Genomic DNA, 19414 nt, shown 5'->3' on the forward strand with positions numbered 1-19414 from the left:
TGTGTTTCTGGGATAGTTTTGAAAAAATAGCAAAGCAGGTGTTGCTCCGACAGCACCAGGCACTGCCCTTGCTTTTCTCCCGGGCAGAGGAGCAGGAGAACCGGGCAGGGGAGAGGGGGCATCAGAGACGACGTGGGGGAAAGAGGGAGCGGGGGGGGGGGGGAAATTAGCCCCTCGTGGAAAACCGGAGCAAACACCGGATTTCATCACACTCCCAAGAAATTTCTGGAACGGGAATAGTCACAACGGCGCAGAAACCGCCCTCCCGCCGACACCCACACCCCGATTTGTTTTTATTCCTTCGCCGCCAGCCTTTAACCGTTTCGGGGCGGCTCCGCCGAGCTGTCGCTCGGGAAGGGGAGCGCATCCCCCTTGCCAAGGAGCCTGCTCCCTGGGGCAGAGCCCATCGCCGTGCTGATTTGCTGCAGTGGAGACCGCAGAGCGTGCGGTCTGCCCTCCCCCCCATCGCCCGCCCCGCCGCAGCCCGTAGCAGAGCGGCGAGTCGGCAGCGCAACCTACGCGCCAGCCCGCCCCTGCTCGGGGATGCCTGGCCGCTAACGCCGTGCCTCCCGCCCCAGGACCGGCAGCTCCTCGCCCCCGCCGCGATGCAAGCCACTGCCGACTCCACCAAGATGGACTGCCTCTGGAGCAACTGGAAATGCCAGGGTATTCTATCTGTTCTGGTGTTGCATGCCGAGCAGGACTGCATGGGAGCAGGGTCCAGCCCTTCGTGCAGTGTTCACCTGTGGGCCCTCTTTGCATGCCGTTTTCTCTCCCTCCCCGTGAAGCTTTTGTTTGGGGTGATTTAAGACAAAAGCCCTTAATTCGGTTCTTTCAGGGTATTTCTCCAGCCGGTTCAGCCTAAAAAGCATTACAGGACCTTGCTCCTGACCTTACCGCTCATTTCCAAAGCATCCCCCCCCCTTCCCTGCTCCTGCCACCACCCTTGCAGTTAGCGGCGCCTTCCCTCCTCCCTGGCCGTCCCTGGTGCTCTGCCGCCGGCAGGATTTGCTCCCTTTCGGGCTCTAGCAAAGCCGAGCGGCTGCGGGGTTGCGCCGGCCGGGGGTGCCGAGGGTCGGAGGCGACGGTGCCGGGCGCATCCAGCCGCCGGACACACCCAGGGCTGGGGCTTAGCCCAGCGGCGACACAAAGGCAGCGCAGCTCGGGCGAGAGGCCGCCGCCGCGCTTCGCACTTTGCGAGATAAATAAAAAAAATATATATTATGCATTAAATATATATATACATATATATATATATTGCTGCTCTTCCGAGCGCTCCGCGGAGCCGCCTCGGGGGCGAAACACTGCGGCGCTTCGGCGCGCGGCCGGGCGCGGGCGCGGGCGCATCTTGCGCGGGGCGGGGCGGGGCTGGCCGCCCTCCCCGGCGCCTCGGGCCGCTTCGCAGCCATGTTTTCCGGCGGCTTCGCGCTGCCCGGCGAGCGCGGAGCCTTTGTTCGGAGGAAAGGCGGCGCCGGGGGGCGCCGGGGCCGGGGGGGAGGCAGCGGCGCAGCCCGGGGGCTGCTCTCGGGCGGGCTCGGCTGCACTGCGCGCCTTAATTTCGGGGTGCTTGTTCGGCTCCGAAGAGGCGGTACGCGCTGCGGATGCTCGCGGTAGCATCCCTGGGAGAGGGAGCCAAGCATCATCTCGCTAACGGGTCCAGCGCTTTCAGGCAGAGAGCCTCGTACCTGCTGCTAAAAGCAGCAGGAGAGCTCCCCAGAGCGATTTTTTTTTTGGGGGGGGGGGAGATGGGGTGGGGGGCGGTGGGAGGCAGGGAGCGACCCTTTGGGCAGACACGGTTGTCTGCAGGGAGCTCGCGATTTTTGCAAACCTTGAGTCCCGCGCCCAGTTGCAGAGGGTTTTCGCACGAAGATGAGGCGCTGGGAAATAAGCAGAGGCACCTGCTAAATGCCAGCTGCCCCGGCCTTTGCACGCCGTGCTCGAGCGCTGGGCTTTTCTACAGCACCGCGCGGTTCCCTGAGCCGGCGTGCGAGGGCCACGAGCAAAGTTCGGGGCGGCTTTTCATCCAAGCCTTGCACAGGAACTTCCATGTTAGGTGGGGTTTTGGTTCGTCGGTTTGTTTTGTTTTTCTGGTGACCAAAAAAGACTGAATAGTTTGCTGATTCTCGTAAAAATCGTGAATTTGCTGAGTCAGGTGGTTGAGCCTGTGTTTAGAGGCTGGCTGAGTCTTTTCCATTTTTATCAGGAAAAGCTAAATTTATTCATAAATTTAAAAGCAAGGGGACAACAAAGGGCATGCTTCTATTAATTAATAATTAATAATAATAGTAAGCTTTCTCTTCCTCTCTGCTCTCCTTTTTTGAAAGCAAGAGGTAGATTTGCTGAAAATTGAGTGACACAATATGCACCATGCCAATCTGAAAAAATATCAGAAAAAAAAAAGCAGCGCAGCCAGAATAAAGCACTTGCCTCACTTCCACATCATTTGCATATCTTTTTCTTTTTTTCTTGGGTGGTGCTTTATGCTATCAAAATGATCCTGCAGAAAACAGAGAGTCATGGAATATTATTTCTGCCTGAAATATTCTTTGATCAATCCCAGATAAAATGGGAAGGAATTTAAAATTCAGAAGAATAAAAACTGCTTTTCATTGATTCTTTTGATATCTATTATTCATGCAGTCTCTGTGTCAGCCCAGAATATCAGCTTTGTGAAAACCTGAAGCTGTATAATTTTGTCAACTTCATTAATTATCAGTGGAATCATTGATTCTTCTCTTGAAACTTTTAATATGGCTGTGAACATAACAAATGCAGATACAGATCTCAGTAAATATTGAACGTAGCTGAAATGGTGGACGTACAGTGTTGAGGCTAGCATAACTTTTAATGAATAAGCAGTCAAACCTGCAGCTAATTAAATCTCTGCTTTGTCTTTACAGTATTTGTGACTGGTGTAAAACTGGGTAGGGATCCTGAGAAGCTGCAGGGATACTGGGTGGAGCTTTGGCTTTGCCCAACTAAACTTATGTAGCATTACTTTCTTTGCAGTTAAGCAATCTATGCTGTTATATATCATTTAAAAACACTGTTATGTGCTTTTTTTTTTTTTTTTTTTTTTTTTTTTTAATCTAGCCGTTCCGCAAGTACTGTGCAATTAGGTTGATGAAGATTATGATACCACCCATAGGGAGGACAGGAGAGTGATTCTCCCCTGCTGGGCATATACTCCACTCAAAATACTATCATAGGAGGCTTTGAGAGATTGTAACCAACCTCCATGCTCAAGTCAGCTTTCTCCGTGGATGTGATGCATTCAAGTAGGCTGGAACAGAATCATGCTTTTATGCATGACAGTGCAGAGGAATGCACTCGATGGGGTCTGCTGGTTGAGGTGGGCCTCCATACAACAATGTACAGCCAGCATCATCAGCATGATGGGTCTTACACAAGGAACTGCAGGATGCAGAGCGCCCTCAGGGCTGGGGAGCTGGACCACGTCTCTGTACTATCCATGGGGACTCAGCCCAGCTCGCAGGACTTGCCACCATGTGGCTTGCTGGATGGTAACCAGTTAGGGAGGTCCTGGCACTCCAGCTCACTAGTGCTACTTAACATCAGCTCTTTTGCATGCCAGCTCCTGGGTGGCTATGAGTGATGCAGTCCTTCCTGCAACCTCACCTTCCTGCAAGGTTTCTTAAGAAAGAAAATCTGAGTGACGCCAAGAAAAAGGTCCGTGAATTGTTCACAGAAATGATCTTAAATATTTTCCACATTATAATTACAATTTAGTGTGGGAAAGGACTTCAGATTTCATCAAATTCATCTAGCTTACATAACTTCACTGGAAAAGTGTTATTGTATAGTGTTTTTGGTGGCAGCTGTATCCAGAGATCCAGCTTCCTAGCTTGATTAATGTATCAGCTGGTTTCTAAAAGGTGCTGAAGAGCTATAGCAATGATTCCCTCAAATAGAGATGTTCAATGGCAAAAATATGGATATGTGACAGCTTTGCATGGAACGAATTTGTGTGTATTAGCAAAATTCATAGTGTGAAAGATGCAGTGGTGATTGTCAATAGGTGCCCTCATGCAGGGCTGTTGCACAACCCTTCCTGGAGCTCTCACCCAAAGGGCTGGATTTCAGCAGTAACAACATGGATATGTCTGAGCTGAAATCTTTACATTTGCATAGGCAACATCTCAAAGGGAGGAGAAATATAATGACTCTCTCAGTAGGGAAAATGAAGGTAAATTTCCCTTGGATTGTCCCATGTCAGGCTAAATTCAGAGCTCAAACTTGCTGGTTTTTTTCTAATAATTTCCGGTCACATTAATCATAAACGAGGAGGTAACTCAAATGATTTTTTTGTAAATGTCTGTAAGATTAATATCCCTTCTTTGTTCTAGAATGATCTTTTTATATTTAATAAATAAATTAATACCAGAGCCAAGAATTTAGACTGCACTGATGAAAGACAGTAGAAGCAAAGATACTCATCATTCAGAGCACACATTTCCAGGTGTCTTTTAGTACCTCCAGGGCTCTAAATGATGCTTTCTTGTTATCAGTGAAATGTTTCTCAAAGTGCCAAGTGATTCAATCAAGCACATTGCCATGAATGGCAACAAGATGCAAGATCAAGAGCTCAAATTTAGGGACAAACAGGACAAACTCTCTTACATTATTGGACTGCCGCCATCCCCCAAAACACCTTGGCTTAGGTAGTATCAAAAAATCAGTGAGGTTTTAATAGCTCTGCCAAAATGTGCTCTGTATACCTGCTCAGTTGTATCCGAAAGTAATTTTTTTTTCTTTTACAAATAGGTGTACAGTGTTCTTTCATTGCCAGAACAAGGAGAAAATTCCTCTAAAGTGAGATTGTTTTAAGATGTTACCTGATGAGTAATTTAAACTCTTGCAAGAGGATGATGATGGGCCAATTGCTGAAAGTCGCATTGGAGGGATCCTTTTGCTTTCATCAGGTCCCTAGGAAGTTTATCTCTGAGTTTGGTGGGACTGCTTTGGCACTGAAAGGGATGTTCTTCCCACATCATATTGAATTCTCCCAACTAAAGTAGATCTGAGCCATTAATTTTGAAAATCTCCACTTATTTAAAAAGTTTGGATCGAGTTAGGAAGCGTGTGAGTCTGTTATTTTGATCAGGAGCATCTTGGGATAATCTTAACACTTCCATAGCATCAAGTACTTTTAGGGACTCTGGGACTCTGGTCTCCTTTTTCAGCCTGCTCAGAGAAGAGCAATAGCTGGCAAAAGCAGGTAGTGATACGTTTGATGAGAAAATCTTGTAGGGAGGAGGCTTTCTCCTGCTTATTTGTTAAGTCCTGGTCTTGCAGCCTCTCTCATTTATTTGAGGAAAAACAAACTCACAATAGAGTTGTGCGTGGAGCAGTTGCAGGGCTGATTTTTACTGTCAACCCTGTTGTACTTTCTTCTGCCCTACTCAAGCCTGCTCTAGTGCCTCACCTAAGGCAATCCTTTCTTTCTTTCTTTCTTCCTTTGATCAGTATGGGGACTATTGATAGAAATAAGGATCTTGGAGATGGGAGAAGGATATGATCTAGAGGGTGTCCCAAATCAAGACTTTCTGCAGGTACTTTGTGTCAATGTGCTGTGTGTGGTATCCAGAGGTGCAGCATTACCCTGTGTGAAATCCTCTGAATCTCTCTGAAGCACCTGCTTAAGGGGTGATACTTGTTTGATATGAGGGTTTGTCTTTCTTTTTTTGTTGGTAACATGAGTTACTGAGCTCACCAACTAAGCCAGGCACCAAAAGTTGTTGCTCTGAAAGAGATTTTAAGCCATCTGGCTTGCTCAGAGTCCCCGGTCCTATCCCTGCTCTGGGTCATCTTGCACCGAGGTTTGAGGAGCAAAGTGTTGAGCCTTAGGATAGATGGATGGTAAAGTTATAAAGCTGAATCAAGGACAGGTTGCTTACAGACAGTGTGTGTACAAGAGGATGAAAGATGGAAAGCTCCCACAGGGCTGGAGATGAAGGATAAGGAGGGATTTCTCATAAAACAGCACGGATATTCTGTCTTAGCCTCGCTGTTTATCACAGCAGTCTCCTGAAAGCACCACACTGCTCATTAAAAGTTGTATCTATCTGTATTACGTTTGAGTCAGATCCCTTGAGGGCAGGGGAGCAAGCACCACACTGGATCCTCCACTGGAGAGAAGAGAGAAAGCCTGGCCCTGCAGCCTGGGACAAAAGCTTCCTGTGGAAGGATTCACTGGCAATACAATATCTACACATCACTAAAACTACATTTTACTCTCCCTACATGATGTGCCAAGCAATTACTTTGTCCTTGTGCCCAGGCAGCTGTGGAGGATCTGTGCCGGGGCCTCGTAATGCAGCAGGCAAAATGGTGGATTCATTGGAACTGGTGCGAGAATTACCGTTGGCTTCATGGGGAACAGGCTTTCATCTCTTTTCTCTGATCCTGGTAACACGTGTATGTATATATCCCCACCCTCACAAAGACATACATGTATGCAAATGTGTTGCTTTCATTGTATACTTTCAAGTCTTTTATTAACGTATGGTGAGAAAGCCAAGAGGTACATCTGTGTCTGATGATGTGCTTTGCTGTAGCACTGAGGTGTCCAGCTTTGGTAAGAAGTGAAGTCAGAGGCTTTCATAAGCTTCATCAGACCCTAACCTGAAATTTCTTTGAGTGTGAATGGTATTTACTGCTAGTAAAAGATTCTTCTCTAGTAGTAATATTTGTTGTCAAATACTTGTTGTGACAAATGCTGTAAACTAACAAAACTACCCTTGTTAAATTAGTTTTTCTGAGCTTTTCACTGCCAGAAGGCCTGAGAAATGAATCATGGGGTTTATATATTGAATTAAAGGCTGTGTATAGGCAGTCTTTTCTCATTTCTCATTAACACTACTATTATATAGGGAATGAAGCTGTACAAACCTATTGATTTTTATCTCCTAGGGAGTCTCAGTGGGACCTCCATTGTTGGATGGTAGTTTGATCCCATCAAAGGTTGTTATTGGTATGATGAGGAAATTGTAATCTTTCATTTGATCCTTAAGGCCCATTGGCCACATTTGAAAGCTGGGTAGAAGGTTTTTGCACACACTTTTTGTTCTGAATCCCATGGTAAATGCTGCCCTCCTGCATTTTTATATATCAGACAGTTTTGTGCAGTAGAGGAAAAACTTGCAAAGGCAGAAGGAGAAAAAAGAGCAGAGATTTTCAGGGGAAGAGTGGGAGAAGCTATGGAAGATGTAAAGTAAGTTGTTCAGTCTGTGCACAGTCGATCTTCGTTAATTTTCATCTTAAAATGCTCACTTCCAGACAGGGAATGGAAAGATTCTCTCTTCTCTTAAAATAGTATTTTTTTCAAAGAATAATCATGCCAGAGTCTGAAGGTAGAAGGACATTTTAGCTACAAGTCAGTTCAGATCCCCTATTCTCCATCTGGGATCTTCTCCCAGGGTGAGACAGAGCCCAGAAGACTTGGGCTGCAGCTGTCCCACACCGTGGTGCTTCTGGGGACCCCCTAACCACTGGAGCTCAGTCCCCTGGGTTTCCGCCAGTGCCCTGAGAGCCTCCGATTCAGAAGCATCACTCCTTAATCCATCTTGGCTGTCTCAAGCCTTTTACCCCTTTCATCCAGTACTGCCCTTCCCAGGTCTGTCTTCTGGCTTTTGTGATGCCAAATATCCAGGAATAGAATTATTTTTGGCTGAAAGCCATGATGTGAGCCAGGAGACCTTTCAGGCACTGTACGCAAGAGCTGTTCTTTGCTGGCACAAACATTGCATGCTGCTGCATTACTTATTTTACTTATTTTTCAGTCATTACTCTTAACTTGTGCCACAAGCACTAGTATTTATCTAATACTCATATCAGTGAATGCTTGCTTGTATCAGTGGATATGAAGGAGGGTTTGATTTTGTGGATTGTTAATCTAGGACTTGGCACAGAATGGAAAGCGCACATTAGTTTAATGAGATGACACTATAAACTAGCTGAGACAGTAACTGACACACTTGAAAGCTTTTCCTTTCAAATTTAAGGCTAGTTGAGCAGCATTTTACAAGTTATGTAGTCTGTTTAAAAAAAAAATATATGGACAGGTGATGCTTTCAAGTAAATAGCTCATCAGATGTGTTTCTCCAGAATAACTCTTCAAAGAAAGTTACAGTCTGCAGCATTGCTGTCTTAGCGATTGCTGGCAGGTCCCCCTTAACAAATACAAGCAGTTTTGAGTCTGAGTTGTTCTGGCCAAAACTGGAGTCCTTTTATACCTTCACAAACAAACCAGTGCTCTGCTGCATTGTACAAGAATGAGTGCAAAGCGACCGAAGGAAAGACTCTGACACCCTCCTTGTAGGAGGTTAAAAGGAGATCATGGAAAGCTATGGCTGAACAGCTTGTGCATGTTAATGGACATAGTCAGGATTTTAGAGTTGGGATTTTCAAAATAGAAGTAAGGTACCCAAATCCCAGCGAAACTGAGCCCACTTTCAATGCCTGTCATGCTAACGCCTGCTTGCAAATCCTAGCTGCAGACCTGAGGTGCTCTAAAGCTTGGCATTTTGTCTATTTAAAATACATCCTGCTTAGCCAGGCAGATTGACCTACTGTCAAATTGCATGCACATCACATATCAATAGCCTCACATGGCACCAGCCTCTTGCTTCATGCATATTCAGTGTGTGTTTTTCAAAATCATGCCATTGTAGTTGGGCCAGAGCAGCCACACATATACATACACACGCATGCATGCACACAACATACACCACGTTTGCCATGTACTCAGGGCTTGCAGGACCCTCACCTACACCAGGACCTTTTATTCTTTCCCTATGGGGGAATTTTTCTCTGAGCATTGGCCAGAGAATCTGATTACTCCGTTGTTAATTCTTGCTGGGAGGGATCCCCTATCCTTCCATCTAGTTTATCTGGGGAACTTTGTACCCACATGAGAGCCAAACTCGAAGCCTTTCTCAGCATGGGGCCAGCACTCGCTGGCAAGTGGCTCTGCAGGGTGGGTGCAAAGATGTGCAGCCCCAGCACAGCTCCAGGCCCTGCCCTGCTTTGTAATTATGGTGTCCCATACACCGTGAGGCCAGTTAGAGCCTGAGTGACTGACACTGTGGTGCATGAAGAAGGGGCATATGCATTTACAGGCAGCTGTTCTTCACCAAAGGCACAAGCCACCATCTGTGTTTTGTAGCCTGTTGAAGGGCAGTAAACCCACTTGGGCCAGCAAGTGTTTGAGGGAGTTGTTTGCTGTCTAAGTCAGTTTTATATAAGAGTACAGAATGAGACTGAACTCAAAACAGCCACGTGAACATGGCTGATAGCCTCATCTTTCGTTTTTGTCTCCCTTCAGGATAAAAAGAGGGGTTGATGCAGCTAGTGCTTGGTTCACCTAATGAGGGACAAAATTCTTCATTGCTCTGCCCCTGGTATCTATGTCCAATGCCAAGTGCTGATGTGGCAGTTTTCATTTGGTCTGATGTACGCAGTTGGAGGAGATTGTAGCCTGAGGAAGAAGGCAAAGTATCCCAGCCAGGGCTGCCTGCTGCATCTGTGGCCAGGCTGCTGCTTGTGAGATCGCTGTAATTCTCAGCCGTGTTAATGAGGTTTTCTGGGGTCTCTGCTGCAGCGTGGCTTGGTGCAAGCAATTCTGGAGCTGGCTAGTGCATTCATACCCTTCCTGCTTCATCTTGCCCTCCTGCACTGGAGTCATAGCCACAGGGAAAGGCTTCTGCCTGTGGTTAGAGCTGGGTTTGTGCTCTCAGATGGGGCATCCAGAACCTGGCAGTGCATTCCCTGGTCCAGCTCCTGCTCCTTGTGCTCTTTCCACTGAGCTGTGATGCCCAGTAGGTGACTCTGAGTGGGGGATAGGCAGGACAGAGACTGTGTAGAGGTGGGCACGTGGCCCTGACGCCCACTTTACCCCACTGCTGGGCAGTCCTCAGGCATTCAAGGTTGGCCCCAGAAGGGACCACACCAGCTCCTGTACCATCTGCTCACCTTAAAGGGAGATTTTGTTCACTAAAGGAAACAGAGGGTAAATGTAAAATAAAAAGCCTTTGAAGTGACTGAAAATGTAACTGAAGGAACATGCAAAGCTCTGATACGCAGGTGTTTTAAGCAAATTTTAAATTCCAGGGAAAATGATACATCTCAAATCTCTGAGGGCTGTTGACACAAAAAATACTTGATCCAGGGCAGCTTGTGGACTGCAGCTAGGCTCCATCATACTCCACCTTTTTCTAGCTCTGGGCTCTTGATCATGGAGATGAGGCAGGGGCAAGAGGGCTTGCATTGATGCACTCACGTTTCATCCCAGTTTGCTTCTTTTACCCTCTTCCTTTCCCTGCCCAAAGAGCCATCAGGTTCACATCCCTTCTGTACTGCCTCTTGCAGGGTGGTTTGGCTCACCACCTTGTCCCTAAGGCAAAGGAGGAATGGCTGCAGGAGCAGTGAATCGGGCCCAGACTGCTGGACACTGCAGCACTACAGCAGCTCTGCATCCATGCGAGGCAGGAGCTGGACTTGGTTCCTACCTTCGAATATCCTAACAGATCCACTGCAGCCTGTGAGTAGGCAGTTTGTGTCCCCAGGTTGGGCACCAGGATACATGCATAAAAATCTTTACGCTTGTATCTCCCTCCTCTGTGTTGTCTGTGGTGGGATTTTCCAAGTAGTAGTTGGCACGTAGTTTTTCCATGAACACGGGAATGTTTGCCTCAGGTCTCAAAGCCACAGGGTACCTCTCTCCTAGGTCTTACTTGGCTGGCAAAGGGATCCAGCTGTCTTTTCATCTCTCCCATACATACATGTATCTCCAGAACTGTGTCATCTGGCCCCTGTCCATCTTGCTCTGAGTTGTGTCTTTCTTTAACTGATACGGCTTAATAAATATTCCAGTAATTTCATGGCAGAAAGGTGCAATGTTCAGAATATATATTTACCCAGAAAAGGTCTGTGCTGAGTCACTCAGCATCCTTCTCATTGAGAAGAATGGGAGAATGCACTCTGGCAAATGTGTTTGAGGATACAGCCCATTTCCAGCCTGTGGAAATGAGGCAGAAGATCCTAGAGAGAAAGTGAGGGCTTATTTGCTCACTTTGGGTCTTATCTTCAGTTGCTATAAACTCAGGGAACTCCACTTAAATAGGTTTTCTTATTTTTGGCTCAGATCTTATCTGTTTTTCTCTACTGCCTACCTCGTAATGTTTTCCCTTACTGCATGGCCTTTTTGTTTCATCAGCAGATACGTTCCTTGTGGCGCATCCTGAGCTAGCTCGTCTGTGCTCATGTATTGTGAGACATGAAATAGAAGTATCTCCAGAAAGTGAGGTTCACCTAAATTTCCAGTAGTGTCCTCAGATAAAGGAATTTTTAAGTATAAAAAATGATCAGGCTTTGAATAATATCACTTATTCAAATGCAGCCCGGTTGAAAGCACATAGGTTGCAGAATTTTCAGTGCATTTACTGAAAAAAAGAGAATGGCAAATGGTAAAAACCATTCACTTGTGCTCTAGATGCCACTTTGTACAGACAGTTTGTGAATCTCACACTCCAGCCCTGCAACACTACAAGCAATCTGTTGAACACTGGCTGCCTGCTTAACCTCCCCACTGCAGGGGCATACTCTAGCTATGTCCTATCGGCATTTCGGAGCATTGCTCAATCCATACCCTTTGGTTTCTGCAGGAAGGAAACTTGAGCATATAGCTAGAAACACACTCTGTCCTCGTTTCTAATTTGCATAGTCACCACCCAGGACCCCAGCACCTGCCACTGAGCTCCCTCATCCCATGGCTTGGATGTAATCCATACATCTGTTCATGTGTGCTCATGATCCAGTGCTGAATGCTTACACTTAGAAATATGAAGGAGTGATTTTATTTTGTATATTGATGGAGAATATAATAGGATGGGAATGTTGCACAAAGGGACTAGAACTCAGTAATACAATAGCATTTTTTGCACTCAAGTGCATCACTTTGAAAAGTAATGCTAGTATGTGTAATAGTAATGAGTAATAGCTCATTGATTCAAGATAAACATGCAGTGGTGACTCACACTTCTTGGGAGATTAGATGGTAAGAGCTACTATGCTGGATTAATTTTGTTTGTTTTTGTATTTGTGAATTTTCTTTGGACAGATTGCAATTTTCCTGAATTGCTCTTTGTTCAGAATGATTTGACAAGCAGCATCTATAAAAAAAAATGTTTGGCTGGTGTTGTGTTCAAGCTGTTCATGGGGACTTGTTCAGTGAACAGTATGAAATTAGAGCTGTTTTGTTTAGATTGTCATAAGCTGGCTAGAGGAAGACTCCTCTCAGAAATAGGTTACAGATGTAAATAAACTAAATTTACCTTTATGGACTGGATACTCAGCAATCATTTCTTAAAATTTTGCTTCTATGCTTATTTTTCCTCTCAGTAAGATTGTGTTCTAGAGTAGTTGGGACAAAATATACCGACCAGGTGAAAAACACTGTTAAAAAGAACTTGTTTACAAATGTAAAAACATTTGCTGAAAACGCTTTTCAGGATTCGCCTTGGTCTAATTAACATCTCTCATGTACCTACACAAGAAAAGTTATCTAAGATGCAGAAAGATCTTTCTAAAAAATATTTCTGAAATGGTGAAGTTTCAATGTGAGAGTTAGCAAAAGGGATTCTTTTGCATTTTAAGGTCTTATCTGTAAGATGATTCCTTACCTACATAACCATTAAGCAGTGAAAAAAAAGCAGGCATTTTTTCTCTCTCAGAACTTCAAAATAACAAAATTATATTGTCAAAACTTTCAGTGGGATACTGGCTTATTGTGGCTACCTCCAATCTTTCTCAGTTACCAACAATGAAAACTTGAAAATGTTTTGATCCAGAACAGGAAAATATTTGGATATTTGGATTCGTGACAAAAATAAATCCAAAATTTTAACGTAAAGCAGAAACTTTTCCTGGTTGGAGGATAAATAAATGCAAGTTAGTGTGAAAACTTCCACGAAACCCTAGGAACAAAACAAAGCCCAGCATGTGGCTGCCTTGCTGCTGCACTAGACCCACCATGCTGCATCTGGACGATATTCATCCATCTTCTTAAACAGTGAAGAGGGGGCTGGTGAGACATAATACGCATGAAATAGAAGGATTTCACGCAGGTCATCAGTCTTGGTTTTTCTTAGTGTATCTCTGAAATCACTTTGCTCTCAGCAAAGTAAAATCCTGTTTAGGCTGGTATGAGAGGGAGCATTACTCCTCCCCTTGCTTTCCTCCAAAGGACCCTGTGCATCTCAGTGGCCACAGAGCTCAGCCTCAACACAGATCCCACGCCCATGGTTAACATCTCGGTCTTCTCTCCCCAGCTATCGATCTGTTGTACTGGCGTGACATCAAGCAGACAGGGATAGTGTTTGGGAGCCTCCTGCTGCTGCTCTTCTCCCTGACCCAGTTCAGTGTCGTCAGCGTCGTGGCCTACCTTGCCCTCGCCGGTCTCTCAGCCACCATCAGCTTCAGAATCTACAAATCGGTCCTACAGGCTGTGCAGAAGACGGATGAGGGTCATCCTTTCAAGTGAGTGCTTTGCAGACATGGCCTGGCTCCGCTTCTCTTGAAAAGGATTAATTCTTAGTGACAGTCAAGGTTTCTCTAGCTGCTGTTTTTATACCAGATACAATTTGACTTTTGCTCATAACAAGGGAAATATTTTTTTTCTATTGTTCAGTGTCTCAAGAGCCTTAAGATTGCATTGGTTCTGATTCTGGGAAAAAAAATCACATAAAAGCAATCATCTTTTAATACATAGGAAATTTTTGTGTGAAAGTCAAAAGATCCAGAAAACTAAGAGTGAGTAGAGGAAAGGAGTTTCATTAGAGCTAATGATAATAGAGTGTCTCTGCAAGTAGGAGAAGCATTGCTTCTGGGCACACTCCACTGGGCACAGAGGGAGCTTAGTTATATCTTTTCTCCAGCACTGCTAGGCTGTGATGTGACAGTGCATCATCTTAGCATGATAGCTCTCACCATTCCCTGCAGTCCAGGCTGTTTGCTCCAGGAGAGCAGCAATCCTTTCTCCTCTGCTGTTCCAATGAGTCTGTGAACCAGGTCAGGGAACTGCTCTGGTTTACAAACACAGTTCTGAGAAAAGGTCCTATTGGGTTCCTGTTCTGTCTTCTCAACGTGGGTCAGTTCTGTGATCTGACTCGCAACTCGGGCACATTGCCCAGAAGGCAGTGCAGGGTGCGCAAAGAGACAGAGAAGCGAGAAGTGGGGCAAGAAGGCCTTAGGCGAGCATCACTGCTGGAGGTGACACGTGGCCAGAAAACAACATCAGTTCCTCCAGAGCAGGAGTCTGCATGGAGGACGAGTTAAACTGGCCCAGCTCAGCCTGTGATCACCCAGGAAGATAGGTTGGTACAAGGTAGCGATAGCGTGTGCTGGTGGCTCTGTGCCTGTGCTTGGAGAAACATATTGCTCCAGCTGCAAAGAAATGAGATCTGGGGAGGATAAAGTGACAGGGAGAAAGGCACAAGTGTGAACAGCAGGTGAACTTGCCTGGGTTGATAACGAAACCTGTGTTTTTGGCAGAGCCTACTTGGAGATGGAAATGAATCTTTCACAGGACCAGATTCAGAAATACACAGACTGCCTCCAGCTATACGTCAACAGCACAGTCAAAGAGCTGAGGAGACTCTTTCTTGTCCAGGACCTCGTGGATTCCTTAAAAGTAGGATTGCTTTAGACATTTTTAACCCCTCTCTAGAGGAGCTAATTTAGATTTCAAAGTACTAATTCTCGTTGACATTGTTGTTGTAAAACCTAGCTGTGTGCTGCTACAAAGTATAGAAGTTGCTCACCTTTTTGATTTTTAAACTATTTGCTTTCTATAGATTAGAGGTTTGGCAATCTGCACTTGAATTTAGTGATCTGTAATGCAGGAGCTTTGAAAGTTTCAGCTTAGCTCCACTGAAGTTCCTGAAGCATCTCTGAGTTATGCTTTCTATGGCCTTGCTGCAAAATGATGTGTTGTCCTCTCCCTCTGTTAATCTAGACTTCCTCTAATAGTGGCATTTCCTGGTATGGAGGAATGTCTTCTTTCCCTTCCTTCTGTGATGGTTATTTATTTTCAGCCTTACACAAAAGTAGGTGTTCCTCAGTGCAAAGACCATTAAGAGAGCCTGTGTGGCTCAGGTTCCTAAATTACTAAAGGTATTTTGAAAATGTGTCCATTTCCCAGCCCTAAGAAATTACCAGTTTCTGGGATTATCACAGTGGGTGTGATTAATCAGTGGGGGATGACCTGGTGACTGCTGCCTCCATCAACATTGGATGCTGAAATCTGCCTATTCCATGCTCAATGCAGATTCCAAAGAATATACAATTGAGCCAGGGATATACGTGAAAGCTCAGCAAAGAGGATGAGAAGCAGTGAACTGCAGAAGGGTAAATGGGGTTATATTCCCAGAAAAAAAGTACCAGTGATTACCTTTTGCTTTTAATATCCCTGAAAAGCTTGCAGAATATTTTATTTTCCTTTTCCGCGTTGACTTTTTTTAAAGCATTACAGTCACCTGCAGATAGAAATCCTTAGTTCCTAATACACCTTATTTAACAAATCCCATTACACATTAAAAAGGCTAATGTGCCATTATATTTGCTAGTTAAGTTAACGCCTTTCTTCTTATGCTGACAATGGAAGTGATGTAATGATCCATCTTTAATTTAGTTTGCAGTACTAATGTGGCTGCTGACTTACGTGGGAGCCCTCTTCAATGGCCTGACTCTTCTGATAATGGGTAAAAACTATCATTTCTTTTAAGATCTATTTTTAATTTTAACTCCCTGGTGATGTCTACTTAGACAAAACAGCCAATACTTAGTATGCCTTCCTCACAGCTAAACCATTAACTTTTATTTCCCTTTCTAGCTTGTATTCATTATGTATTGTCCCTCCTGCTGGAACCAATTTGTTTTTTATGGGGTTGCAGCTACTAGATCCAGAGGAATGGGAAAATCCATATTTGGGAGGCCTGAGCAACGTTCCTTTTTAAAACAAAGATCTCTGGTGGATCAGCTGACCAAGTGGCATGATATGCATTTGTCACTATTTGAAGTAGGTCTCATCTCTGGAGGAATCTGATGAGCAGCAATGTAACAGTGTGCTCTTTTTCTCCTCAGCTGTGGTGTCTATGTTTACTCTACCTGTTGTATATGACAAGTACCAGGTAAGTCCAGCAGCAGGATGACCACAGCTGTGTCAGTTGGGTGCCTGGGTGCTTCTGCCTTATGAATCTCAATTGACTTTGTTTCCTTGTGCTCTTTGCAGGCACAGATTGATCAATACTTGGGACTGGTGCGGACCCACATAAACACTGTTGTGGCAAAGTAAGTTCAGCAGTGACTTGACTAGAAATCTTGCTGTGAGGTTGCTGTGCACTGAGGGTGGCTAAGAGCTGGGTGGTCCTGGAGACAATCTGCCGTGTGAATGATGCCTTCCCCTGCATGAGGGCAGATCTCTGGAGAGATGCAGTCCTTCTCAGATGAGTGTAGACTGAGGCTGAGTTGAGACCCTGCATCCTTCTCTCCTCTCTCCTCCCCTTTTGGGGAGCTGTGGATGGAGCAGTTCTATAAGGGGCTGATGTCCATACTTCACCTGACCACAACAGACCAAATGGAAGATTTTAACTCCTTTCTTCACTGACCCCAAACCTGGCTTTTCATATTCAGGGACATTACCCCATGGAGTTAAAAATAATAATGTTAATAAGCAAAGGGGAATTAGAAAAAGCAAATACCTATAAGCACCATGACCTCAAGGGTGTTGAACCATAGAATGGATAGAACATCTGAATGAGATTTTTGAGGCAGCCTGCTCCAGTTCCTAATGTGCTGTCTGTATCAAAAGCTTCTGTGGAATTCACAAGGGCATAGTGAAGTCTAAGTATAATTCACAACACTTGTGAATTGCTGAACTGGATGGCTGGACTGAAAGGTAAGTCTGTACACCTCAGTAATTTGTATTCATGGCTTTGCAAAAGATGGCTGAACAACAAGTATCCAGTGGAGGGCTACAAGTTGGTGAGGGACAGAGCAAGCAACCCACAAGGTGATGCTGAGGAAAATGGGCTTGTTTAGCCTGGCAATGAGGGGACTAAGTGGAGATTTCACAGCAGCCTACAAGTTGCTGAAGTTAGAAAGATGATGGAACTAAACTCTTCTCAGAGGTAGCAGATGTTATAACAAAGAGCAACAGCATAAGTTCAGCTTACCAGGTTCAGTTTGGACATCAGGAGAAGCTTTTCTCCAGGAGATTAGTATAGTGTCGAGCAGGCTGTTCAGGGAAGTGCCAGAACCTCCATCCTTGGAGGTTTTCAAGAAACCGCAAAACAAAGCCACAGCTAACCTGACCTAGTGTTGGCGATAGTCCTGCTTCAAGAGCGAGGTTAGGCTGAAGACCTAACCTGTCATTTTCAGCCAACATTTCTATGATTCTGTGAACCCGCAGCCTTGGGCAGGACTGAAAGTTTATACTGAAAATTCTGTGTTTAATCATCATTCCTGGATTGACAGTAGGCCACAGAAGGATAACAAAGCAAGGAGGAATTCACTGAAAACATCACATGGTTACAAGAACTGCCAAGAACCAGGCCACTTACAAGCAGGGTAGGAGTGGGTACCATCCTTTTTTCAGATTATATTCTGGTCCACTTCTCACCAAACACACTGAACACAAAAGATTATCCTAGCTAAGACTTTATATGGGGATGCACTGTGATGGACTAGCTGCTTGACCATATAATTTTTTTTTTCCCCTCTAGGATTCAGGCTAAAATCCCAGGTGCTAAGAGAAAGGCAGAGTAAAGCCAACATCAAGAATTCATCAACTACAATAGTGAATAATGGGGGAAACTAGAGTGAAACATCTCTGCTCTTACACCTTACTGCAAATTTATTGTTCTTTTTTTTTTCTCAACACCATAATCTTAGAAACATAAAAATCGGAAGCAGTGCTTTTCCCCTGCTGCTTCTGCACTTAGAATATTTGCAATCACTTGTGTCAAGCACTAAAGTATAGTAAAGAGAAAAGTGTATTAGATGTGTTTTTTTTGTGTTGCTTATAAAGTGCATGATGGTGAGAGCCTAAATAATATTGACCTTTTTTATTTTATTTTTTTAGTGTTTTCCTCCTTCTACTGGCATCGCTTCTATAACTTTTAATGTTACATGTGGCTAGGGGCTTTCCTGCTTAGCGCACTGATGCAATAGTTAAAATTGCTTCTACGTCACTGGGTTGCTGGTTGGATTCATCTTTATTAACTATATAGAATTGTAGACTGCTGTTTTAGTGTTTTCCAGCACCAATAAAATAAACAGTAATCGGTACTTATGGTAATCAGTTTTGTATAACTCAAAAAATGAAAACAAAACCCAGTACTTTTGTCGTAAGGGACTGACAGGCTAATTTACATGTATGGTAACTGGAAAGTTCCAGCTTGTTAAATTTATTACAATTTGTATTACATTCTCTGTAGTTCCTAATGGACTTAATTATGGACTCTGAATATTTGCACTTATGTACTTGATACCGAATGCAGAAATAAATGTTACTAAATGTAAAAAGTTCTCCCTCTTGTTGCCACTAGGATTATTTTAGCATTGCAAACTGGAACACAAAGTTTAAAACAGAACATAGAAGATTAGTGTTTCTCTCTCTCTCGTGATCTATGTATACCTTGCCATTATGAACCGGTGCAATCCAACAAGATCATCCGTAGTATGTGGTACAGTTCCCAGAGATTGGGAACTAAAATAAACATTCGCTTTCATTCAAAAGTGATTCAAGTGGGTGTTTTAATGTTGACATTTGGGGTTTGGAAACAGTTAGACTAAGAGAAATGACAGTCAAGTGTCTGTCTAAATTGCTTCAAAATGAAGAACTGGTTATTCGATGAATGATTTATCTATTTGTGGAATATATATGTTGTGGAAGATTTTGATCTTTTTTTTTTGTATAAAAATGTGAACATCAAAATATTTTCAGCCAAACCGCTTTAGTTTTTCTCCTTTTCTAACACAAAAGTGATGTTTTTATGCTGAATATTTTTTTCCACAAAGAGCTAGATCCTTAGACATTTATCTAAAAATTTTGAATTTAATTTTTTCCTTATATTAATTCATTTAATTTAGCTTCACCTCAGTTATATATGGACATACTGACCATCCACCATAGATCGGGCTGCGGTTTTATTTGGCTGTGTACAAATGTACAAAACAAATGGTATGAGAAGTTGGTAGCGACACTGGTATGGCTTTGGGCTAGTTAATCCTTGTGATGAGTCTGTTACCCTTATTTTCGTTTAAGATTTATATTTAAATATTCTTAACATTCTTGTCTGGTCTCATGTAAAAATACGAAAATGTCTTTAAAAGT

At 44.2% G+C, this 19414-nt stretch overlaps 1 protein-coding gene across 2 annotated transcripts in view; it reads left to right on the forward strand.

Annotated features, from left to right (window-relative positions):
- Positions 1–18603, forward strand: part of RTN1 (reticulon 1) — a 114474-nt gene extending 95871 nt beyond the window's left edge. The window contains exons 1-7 of one of the 2 annotated variants that reach the window (XM_062577393.1): positions 349–666; positions 13350–13557; positions 14572–14710; positions 15710–15779; positions 16162–16208; positions 16310–16368; positions 17802–18603. In XM_062577393.1, the coding sequence (XP_062433377.1) occupies positions 606–666; positions 13350–13557; positions 14572–14710; positions 15710–15779; positions 16162–16208; positions 16310–16368; positions 17802–17844 (627 nt within the window). In that variant the 5' untranslated portion in view covers positions 349–605 and the 3' untranslated portion in view covers positions 17845–18603. Of the gene's footprint in view, positions 1–348; positions 667–13349; positions 13558–14571; positions 14711–15709; positions 15780–16161; positions 16209–16309; positions 16369–17801 lie in introns of those variants that run through there. The other variant, XM_062577392.1, reaches the window with a different exon arrangement.
- Positions 18604–19414: the final 811 nt, after the last annotated feature.

This window comes from Rhea pennata, chromosome 5 (assembly GCF_028389875.1).
Source record: "Rhea pennata isolate bPtePen1 chromosome 5, bPtePen1.pri, whole genome shotgun sequence".
NCBI classification, from domain to species: domain Eukaryota; kingdom Metazoa; phylum Chordata; class Aves; order Rheiformes; family Rheidae; genus Rhea; species Rhea pennata.